Source organism: Teleopsis dalmanni, chromosome 1 (genome assembly GCF_002237135.1).
Source record: "Teleopsis dalmanni isolate 2A chromosome 1, ASM223713v2, whole genome shotgun sequence".
Taxonomy (NCBI): Eukaryota; Metazoa; Arthropoda; class Insecta; order Diptera; family Diopsidae; genus Teleopsis; species Teleopsis dalmanni.
Window position 1 is genome coordinate 201587987 of NC_051846.1, and position 11122 is coordinate 201599108.

The following is an 11122-nucleotide window of genomic DNA, read 5'->3' on the forward strand; positions in this document are numbered from 1 at the left end:
ATTGTAATAATCGGAGAATAATAATAATTATATGCGCAAAAGTAATAAACACAATAACAAATATATTTTTTGTGATTTGTCGAAATAATATTAGTCCTCACTTTTTATCACGTTTATGCTTTCGATTTATACTTCAAGGCTTTCAAAGCTACCAGACTTGATTAAAAAGTTGCAGTATAAAATGTTCATTGCAGTAGTAGTCAACAGTCAGTATGGTGTTTATTACTCCGGTCTTTAAAATTTCAGTAGACTTTAACCAAATTCACCATACTAATTCCAGCGTGGATACCATTCATCCAACGAATAAGGATCTCTCCACCTTTTTAATGCTTAAATTCACAAACCATATATACAATACACCACGCTTGTAATTAAATTTTCACTGTAGCATTATTTTATATAAAGGATATTTATATATTAGCGATATTCACTCGATCTTGCAAAGTCATTGTGAGGTGCACGACAGAATGAATACCATTTTTGTGTTTGAAACTTACTATAGTTTTGCACACACTTATATTATATACACACTTTAGGTCTGTTCCATGAGCTACTCGTAGTAAAACTCAAGTAAAACACAAGTAAAGTACAAACTGAGTCCGTAATACAAATAATGTACCAAATTACGTTCTTTACACAGATTTTCATAAAACAGCTTTGTGTTAAACCTGGTGAGAACAACAGAGTCGCGCAAATAAATAATACAAACATTTAAATTCAAAACAAAACAGCTGATTCACACATTACACAAATATTACTTGAAATAAAATGTACGAGTAAAGACTGTATTTTCAAATTTCGACAGGGATGTTACACTCTCTCAGATCCTACATTTACTTGAAAACTTGCTGGTGGAACGAACTTGTGTATACACAGTGTCACTCAAATTTACTACGAGTAGTTCGTGGAACAGATTTAACATTTGTTGGAGTTTCCAATGAAGGTTTACTATAGTTCGGTTATTGCGTAGCTAAGACATTTTTCTTTACTGGCCGAAGTGTTTGGCCAGTATACCTATGCTGTCCTAAATAGAGAGAACAGTGTTTTTTTGTGTAGATTTTAGCTAGTATAGGCCAGCAACTCGCGTAACAGTTCTTCTTCAATAAAAGAATAGCAATAACTTTTTTATTGCATTCATTTTATATATGTACATTTATATAACAAACTTTTATATAAAATTCAACTGCAAATTTGTTTGAAATTTTCTTACATGTCATGTTTACACGTCTAGGCAGTGATGCCAAGTTATTCTTAAGCGCCAAAAGTTGTGCTATTGGAGCATTCATGCCAAAAGAATACACCTTATGTAGTATTTTCACCCCTTGCCTGCTTATCATTCGAAATTAATTTCGAAAGCATCTTTTTGGGTTGCGTTCGTGGAAAGATATACAAAATTTGTTGCAATATTATTTAAAATTGAATCTCTTAAAATATGTAGTATTTATATATAGTTTTTATTGTTGAAGAAATATGCTTGCATAAACAAGCCAACACATTAACTTGATTGACAAGATCTTTACATGAGAGCGTTATATTTCATAATATTAATCTTGTTTGACAACTTGAAAGGAATTGGACGCATCTATAACATTAATTTATATTTAGGTCTTTTGTGACTTTCCGAACAATTTACTGACAGTCAGTGTCAAGTAAATGGCATTTCTTTAAAAATCGGTACTTCCACATGTCGTGCGTTTTTACTTCTAATAAATATAGAAACTGTCGTTTTTTTATCATTTAAAGCTTGATTAATTTAATTGGTCTTAATATTGTAAGTTCATTAAAGACATGTTTGCTAAATGTATATGAAAACAAAGTCCCAATAAGAAAATATCAAATTATAAAAAGTGCCGAAGAACATGTGATCAACTTAGCCTGGATTTTTATGAAATAATTTTCAATATACATTTTTGATTTCTTCAATTTTATTGCATTAAGCATTGAATATACTACAAATTTTGTTTTTCATTCTTCAACAGTTGAATAGGTAAAAGTGTAAAATTATTTTGCTATTATTGATAAGAACCGAAAGTGATTATTTATTAGACGCCTCGGTGCCGATCCCGCTTTCGCTATTAAAGTCAAAAGTGATCGCGCTATAGTTATCCATTCAATCATAAAAGACTACTTTTAACTAATAACACATAAGTCTGTTTGAGTACATATTAGTATGTTCATATAATTATTGAGTTAATTATAGACTTACCGGATGACTTCGAAATATACAGAAAGCAAATATATAACAGCATTTCTATTGGAATAGAACAAGCAGATATATGCAACGATTTCTGTATATGAACTTATTTAATATAACTTTATTAATTAATAAAATATAATTTTAGTAAATTTCATAATGAACTAATTTTGTTTATTTTTAGATCGCAGTCAGAGGGATAAGGTTCACAAACGACTGATAAAGTTTGGAGTGATTCATTTACAGAGACATATTGAGGTAGGCAAATTGTTATATCAACTAATAACTACTTATCATCTAACATCGTAAACTTCAAATAAATCCGATTGACAGTTAATATAGTAACAAGAAATAACGATATCATTGCTGTCTAATTTATAATATATAGTTTCTTGAACTTATATATAATATGATAATATTACACATGTTATATGATTCCAATTATGTGGATGCTCCTAAGAATTTAAGCAAAATATATAACGAAGTGTTTATGAAGCGCTCTATATCTATTAAAATTTTGTTTAATGTGTATGATTCTTACACATAAGTCTTCCCAGTTAAACCTGCATAATTCTTATTGTTTTCTACAAATGGATCTAATGCACTTTTAGAAGAATATAAAAAAAAGTTTTATATAAACTTTATATGTTACATAGAGTATAGTTATATAATATGGGCGTAATCACTCTTGGGAACAAATATATGACAATCTCATTTATCTTGAAGTACAACAAACCGGGCCAAGGTTTATATTCCTTAAAGATCCGATCTAAGAACCGGGTTTAAAAAATTTAAATATTTGTTGGCTCTGTCTTGCAAGTAGAGTTTCAAGCACTTCTTAAATTCGCGAAAATCTACATAGATGTTTGATATTGCCTGGTCTCTCTTACGTCCATTGCTTATGTCCAGCCAGTTTAACGTAACCTAATTAAACTACACAAAATAAGATAAGTGTTAACTTCTTAAGTTAAATTTTTTAACGCCATAACGCCAAAATTTGAGTAAAAATGACAACTATTACATTAATTTAAATTTAGGTCTTTTGTGACTTTCGAACACTTTACTGACAGTCAGTGTCAAGTAAATGGCATTTCTTAAAAATCGGTACTTCCACGTGTTGTGCGTTTTTACTTCTAATAAGTATAAGAACTTAATTTAAACTTGATTAATTAATTGAATTGATCTTAATATTGTAAGTTCATTAAAGACATGTTTGCTAAATATATATGAAAATATATTAGATAAAGTCCTAATAAAAAAATATTAAATTATAAAAAGTGCCGAAGAACATGTGATCAACTTAGCCTGGATTTTAGTAAAATAATTTTCAATATATATTTTTGATTTCTTCAATTTTACTGAAATCAAGCATTAAGTATATATCAAATTTTGTTTTTTATTGTTGAAAACTTGAATAGGTAAAAGTGTAAAATTATTTTGCTAATATTAATAAAAACCGAAAGTGATTATTTATTAGACGCCTCAGTGCCGATCCTGCTTTCGCTATTAAAGTCAAAAGCTGATCGCTCTATAGTTATCCATTCAATCATAAAAGACTATTTTTAACATATAAGTCTATTTGAGAACATTTGTATGTTCATATAATTATTGAGTTAATTATAGACTTACCGGATGACTTCGAACATATACAGAAGACAAGTATATAACAGCATTTCTATTGGAATAGAACAAGCGGATATATACAATGATTTCTGTATATGAACTTATTTAATAAAACTTTTTTAATCAATAAAAGATAATTTTAGTATATTTTATAATGAACTAATTTTGTTTATTTTTAGATCGCAGTCAGAAGGATAAGATTCACAAACGACTGATAAAGTTTGGAGTGATTCATTTACAGAGCCTTCTTAAGGTAGGCAAATTGTCGTATAAACTAATCAGTACTTATCATCTAACATCGTATCCTTTAAATAAATCCGATTGACAGTTAATATAGTAACAAGAAATAACGATATCATTGTTGTCTCATTTATATATATGTTTCTTGAACTTATATATAATATAATAATATTACACATATTATATGATTCCAATTATGTAGATGCTCCTAAGAATTTAAGCAAATTTCTTAAAGGTCATTTGATTTAAGTATGCCATAGAATTTTTTGATGTAATATAATTTTTATTTTCAACAACAATTTATCAGAATTAAAAAAATCATTGCCATATCATTGTCAGATGGTAACCCTGTCTTTAATTTTCGTTGCTTAGTTTTGTTTTTTATCATAGTTATTTTGACATCAGTCATTGCAAAACATTCGCTACAAACTAAAGATGGAAGAAGTTGATTTCGAGGTATTGAAGCCAAGGAAAAAAATCAAGCCAAACGGGTTTATTCTTTTTACTCGTGAATGGATGAGAATTCATAATTTCGGGAGCAGATTGCGAAATGCCACGTTGTATACTGGACGATTATGGGAGGTAAGTAAAAATGTTTTCAGTATTGTCAATAAATTTTTAAATTATTAATATAGTTAAAGACTATATTAAGTGAAAATTTAGGAGGATAAATAATATGTATTTTTCCGTTAATTAAACTTTCAGTCAGAAAAAATTTGGAGTAGGTTGTTAATGAGCATATATTAATTCTAAAATTTGTATCGAAATGATTTAATATCGCCATCGAGAATTTAACTCACTGAAAATATTTCTGCGAAAAATAGGTTGCTGTTAAACTTATATATAGTAAGGGATTAATATATATTAAATTCATGTCCATACGCTAAGAGTTTTTAGTAATTTCTGAGCATCCTTTTTCGCTAAACCATATGACGACATAGCGAAATTATGAATATATTGTTCTTTAGAGTTGCCGTGAGAAGTGGAGAGTGTTGCTCTCTATTGTTTTGATAGAAAAGTTGTTAAAAGTACAAAAAAACTTTAAGACACTTTAGTTACAAAACAGACCTACAATTAAAAAATAAATTAGCTCCAGAAAATATTGTGAGGTGGAAGTTCAAACAATTTTCGAAGTGGGTCTTCACACTTTAGTTGGTGATTCAACTATTAAAAAGCACGGCGGAACAACACTTGGTTGTTTAAGATGGCAAGAATATATATTCGAACTCTTCTGGAAACAATTTATTTATTTAGTATTTCACATATTTCACAACCGATTTAGTACGAGTTACTTAAGCCAATATGAGCGATGTGCAAAAACCGTCATTGAAAATTGGTTATGTAGTTAATACGAGATCAAAAAGTGGGATTTTTCTCTAATATTACTTGAGTACGAATTTCTTTAGATTTTTTTTTGTAATTTGACGATGTCAGGTAAGACAGTGGTTTATCAAATCTTTTCTGATTGGAAAAAATTTATTTCTATTTCTATTTGGATGTTGTCGAAATAGACAGTGAGAATCATTTTTAAACTTAATAAATCTTTACTATTTTCTAAAACTACTAAATTTATTCTATTGCTAATTTATATTCGTTTATACAAAAAATATTTAGAAAGCTGATCCAGACACTAAACTCTATTACAATCGAAAAGCAAAGGAAATGAAAAATCCGGATGGAGTAGAGAAAAGTATCATGTGCTGCAATGGCGTGCTCTTGTCAAAGATTCTGCAAGAAGAAAAGGAGAATGAAATTTTAATGGAACGTATGAAGCATCATATTGAACTCGAAATTAAGGAAGCGGATGATAATGGCAGTGTGTATATTTTATAACTATTTAAGGTCACAAGTTTAGTTGTCTTTATATTTTTAGAGTTACTAACAAAGTCCTTTATTGTACTGAATGTGAACATCTTTACTCGCACTCTGCACGGGGGATTCTACATCCCAGCGGAAATAGCGGCTGTAGAGTTCACGCTAGATAAGGAAATCAAAAGAACATATCATTGTTTATTGAATCCACGTAAGTATAAATCAAAAATCTGTATTAAATGTAATTATATTATTATATGTTATATGTCTATTATATTATTTTATGTCTAGAAAATTTTATAATAATTTAATGTATTTTTTAGGTATAAGTTTATTTGGAGAGCAACATAATGCTCAGGTGCATTCGGAAGAAACCCATCATCTACCGTATCCACCAAACGCTATTGGAGAAACTAACATTGCACTTATATATAACAAGTTAGTAGAGTTTGCAAAAGAGAAGGGTACTGAAAACGTAAGACCACTTTATACTAGAGAATGTGAAATAGAAACAGTTAAAAGTGCATTATCCCTTATTAAAAATGACAATGGAACAAGTGATGTTGTGTTTATGATATATTCTTTTGAATATTTGATGAAGACCTTAAAGTACAGTTCATTAATTGATGAGCCAGCCATCAATGCGGTAATCTCTCGATTATTTGATCGAGCCGATTATGGGAAAAGCAGATTAACATGCAAGGTGAGCATTGAAGAAGTGTCTTTCAGTATATGTATTTGTTCAATTTAACTTGATTATTCCGAAATCATTGTATTTATAATTGAAAAAAAAATATTGATTTGAATTAAGGAAGTCTTTACTCTAGATAAATTGCTCTGACACTATGTAAACGCACTTTGCAATTTTTTTAGTTTTTCTTTTTTTAGCCAACTTATTAATAGTGCATATGAATTTATTTTCTCTTCTTTACTAATTTTAGTTTCATCAGGACATAGGTGTTATAGAAACGTGCTCATCGTCAATAGTGTACACTTGGTGTACTGTACTATACAAATATATTTTTGATGACGAAGAATATAACTTCAACGCAACCGAACTGTCAACATTTGTTAACAGCCCAACATTTGATCGTCGTGGTGTGTTGCGAGACGTAAGATGTGCATCTGCACATAGACGTGGACGTGGACGTGGTTATCATAGTTCCGGTTGGTATCCAAATGGGAATGTAAGAATTAAGTCACAGAAAAGTTTGCAAGAACTAAAAAAAATGTTTTCACATTTGCCCAAAGTTGAATCGATACCACCACCACCAAAGACAAATGACATGGATTGCATTTGTAGTCGTGGTTGTGGAAGTGTTAATTGTATTCTACGTGGTCGGAAACAAGTAAACTATATTAATGATAGTGAGGCAATCAATGCTCAGTGTTATAATATACGTAATAACTTACTTGAGAATGCAAATAAGAAGCGCGTAAACTATGGTCAAAGCTTACGTGGACGTCGGTCAGGACGCTGGTCACACCTAGGTAATGACAATGCTTGCAAAAAATATTTATTTGAGAATTATCCAACTGTGGAACGCGATATCAGTGCTCATAGTGAAAATAATTCTGAAATGGATATAAAATACTATAATCAATGCTTACGTGGTCGTGGACCAACACGCTGCATTGGATACAGCAGTGACTTTCGCTGCTTTTTTAATAGTCTATTCATGAATCTGTTTGGGGAATGCGATTGTGAACAAAGTGAGCTAAATGCTAACAATACTGTTGAGTGCAGGCTATACTCACGTGGGCACGCGAGCAGACGCGGGCGCGGGCGTGGGCGAGGAACCCATCGCAAATGTTACAACAACACTTCAAAATATACATACTTTCCATCAGAGATCAGGATAGCAAATTCAACGCTTATTATGAAATGGTAAGCAGTGGTGAAAAAATCTCATCAATACTTTTTAATAATAAACTTACCCAGTCAACACAAAATTGCTACGATTTTAACGGTTATTACAAAGGATTTGGTAGTTTCAGACAGATGAAAATATATAGATTTCATTTCTTACTAAATAATTAAATAAATTTTGTTAGCAATTACATATTTAATATAAATGGAATAATATGTAAATTATATATACCTATGTACATTATAATTGTCCAATAAAATCCAAAAAAAAAATAAATATAACGAAATATTTGATCCCATCAAAAAATGCATAAAGGATAGAGCCTTTAAATTACTTACGACAACTGACAGACTTACCAACACCGCGTTATCAAATCTCAGAATGGTTACAGGCTCCTCGGGGAGGTATGCAGTTCTGAGGTGAATTATTGCTTAGCCTGATGAAGTGATAAACAATAATACAGTCAAGGCGTAAATAGGGGTTTTAAAAATAGCTCAAGTTAAGAAAGAGTAAAAGTACTCAAGTGCACTGCCTCAAATAGATATAAATAAATATAATTGATTTGAATTTATATGTCAGTTATAACTGTAATTAATATTTTACTTAATAAAAGCTATTAATAGAGATGTATCGAACAGTAACTAACTACAACAACAAACATATATTATTATTTTAATTAATTGAATTTTTGGATGACCAAACAGCTGTTTTATACAAAACTTAACAAAACCTAAGTTCGAACATATAAGTCAAGTACAACTTTGGGTCAGTAGACTACTGAACACTGACTCGAAACTTAAAATTTGGCAGGGTACGCATTCAATTCTTGATATTTGCAGTCTCAAAAAATAATTTACGAATAATTAAATGTAAGAAATCATTTCAAGACCACTGATAATAGATATTTGGCAATACTCGAAACAGCTGTATGGTTAGCCAAAAATTCAATTATATAAAATAATAAAAAATATTTGTTATTGTAGTTTCCGTTTGATGACAAAACCGTTTAAATGAGACAGTGTGAATCTGTTATAAGTGTTCTAATTCAGATGTAGTTTTTGTAGCATTATCGAATATATCTGTTGAATCTAGAAGTAAAGTTTGCGGAATGTATCTACAGGGATATATCTATAAATTATGTTTATATTTACGTGTGCAGAATCGACAAAATGAATCTTGTCAGAAGAATAAGAAGAAAAAGTAAATACGCGGTCAAAGTCAATTAGGTTTAAGATGAAGAGGATGTCGAAGACAAGAATGAGCAGAATATATAAAAGATAAAATTTAAATCAAGCGACATGTTAAATATAAAGCGAAAAAAAACATCAGTACAAATAATATTTGATAGAATTGGAAAGAGAACTAAAGAATCATGCATCATAATACGTTGTTGCATAAATAGTTTAACTGGTCACCAAATTTTAAGCTCAGAGTCATGTTTTTTCATAGTCACCTTTTCCGATACCGTACTTATTTAATTATATATATTTATGTATATTAATTTTTTTTTTCAACATAATTTTTTATTTATACATAATGTTTTATTTATACATATTAATGTTTCATTTATACATATTTATTTATTATTTTTACTTATTTTATTGATGACTTCAGTTTTTTGCTGCCTCTTAGTAGAGTTGAATTGGACTACTTTATGAGCGTCGAAATATAGGAGGTACACATTTTTGTGGGCGGGGATTTTTTTGTTTCGTGAAATACAACTTTACGCCTCCACGTTTCAAACATGTTTAGACAAGATGCTTCATGTAATATTCTCTAAGGATTTCTCCAAGACAGTGATTTATAGTAAATGTGTGGGCAACATTTACAGTGAATAGTAAAATTAAAATCATTTTTGTGTTTAAAACTATAATATTTTACGATGCATGGATTTAATGTTATACTAGATATTTTCAATTCACTTCTCATCCAGACGATTGTTACTCGTTTCGAAGTAGTCAACTCAGAAATGCAATTTTTGCAGCCTTCAAAAGTACTTATCATGCAATAAATGTAAGCCAAATAAAATAATATTCTAATTAAATACGAATTAAATTTATTTAAATATATTTTACATATGGTTGTGGTGAGCTCATTTTCAACATTTCTGTAATTTAATTTGCTTCATTATTTTTGCAATTTGAAGCCATTTTCTGACCACAAATTGATTGCGAAATCAAAAACTAATTCAAATTAGCATTTCCACAGAGAACTCTAAAGTGGAAGGTCATAGTGTGAACACAGTAAAAACCAATTTAAGTTTGAAAAAGCTTTAATTAATAATATTGGAATTGAAAATTTATATTTTTTGTACTTAAAAAAGATAAACTACTAAATGGACTTTTATATTAAGCGACAAGCTTGAAAAAATCATTTAAATTTAGGCATACAACGTTTACGATTTCCGGGGCTACACTGTTCGTCATAAGTTACGCAGCTAGACCAACTGTGGACATCGGCAATATCAAAATTGCGAGACCCCTTTTAAAATTATATCATAATTTGTATCCGCTGCTATTTTCACTTCAATTGATAGAATTGCCACTGGAGATAGTGTGTTTTGGCTCATCATACTTCTCAAGTCAGTCTTAACCAATTTTAACTTTAAGAAGGTTCTTTCAGTAGGAGCTATACTGACTAGAATTGTGCGCATGATTCTGGTTACTGTATAAACATTCGGATATATTTTCTCTAAATTAATTTAGTTTATATAAAAGATGAGTTGTTTTATATCGTTGATTCAATCTAGTGAGTTCGATTTTAAAAACAGCAGGTCCTCATACAGTTCAATAAGCCGAATTATACCTAAGGCATTACAAAATTTGAGAAGGTCTTTGTTTGATACACTTTTCATACGATTAATGTCATATATGAAATCAAATTGTTTAAAATATCAATTAAGTGATTTAAATCAACACTCGTAACTTTTGCGAGGCCGTCGGCGGTCGCTGACACCTAGCGCCACCACTGCTCGTCGTCAATTTTCCCGGAAAGGTTACTACGTACCAATAGTTACGCTAATGCGGCAATCGCTCAGGTCTGCAAGGAGGATGGTATTGTTATAAATGAGATGCAAATATAAAGAAAAACATGTTTTGGTTTTTCAATAAAATTTTTATTTTTAATAATTTATTTTTATTTAAAAATTTTTTAAAATAAATTTTACCTAAACTTTTCATATTTTATAAAATTATTTGTTTTAGAATATCTTTTATAGACTTTCATGAATGAAAAGAATCTATGTGCCTTAAATATGAAATTATTTCTAATGCTGGATTTATAAGTATTTCATGATTCACATAGTATTTTCTCTTTCTCATAATAGTTTTTCCTGAAAAAACATAGCAATTATCATCATATAATATAGTATATGTATAACTTT

At 29.7% G+C, this 11122-nt stretch overlaps 1 protein-coding gene across 2 annotated transcripts; it reads left to right on the forward strand.

Moving 5' to 3' along the window:
• Positions 1-3597: 3597 nt before the first annotated feature.
• LOC119671367 (protein maelstrom 1-like) lies at positions 3598-7930 on the forward strand. Of its 2 annotated transcripts, none has more exons than XM_038081958.1 (7): positions 3598-3612; positions 3997-4070; positions 4430-4639; positions 5672-5873; positions 5931-6080; positions 6193-6572; positions 6811-7930. In XM_038081958.1, the coding sequence occupies exons 3-7, from the start codon at positions 4493-4495 to the stop codon at positions 7759-7761; spliced, it is 1830 nt and encodes a 609-aa protein (XP_037937886.1). In that variant the 5' UTR covers positions 3598-3612; positions 3997-4070; positions 4430-4492; the 3' UTR covers positions 7762-7930. The 2 variants fall into 2 exon arrangements, with proteins under 2 accessions (XP_037937886.1, XP_037937885.1); XM_038081957.1 differs by having other exon boundaries at positions 4448-4639.
• Positions 7931-11122: the final 3192 nt, after the last annotated feature.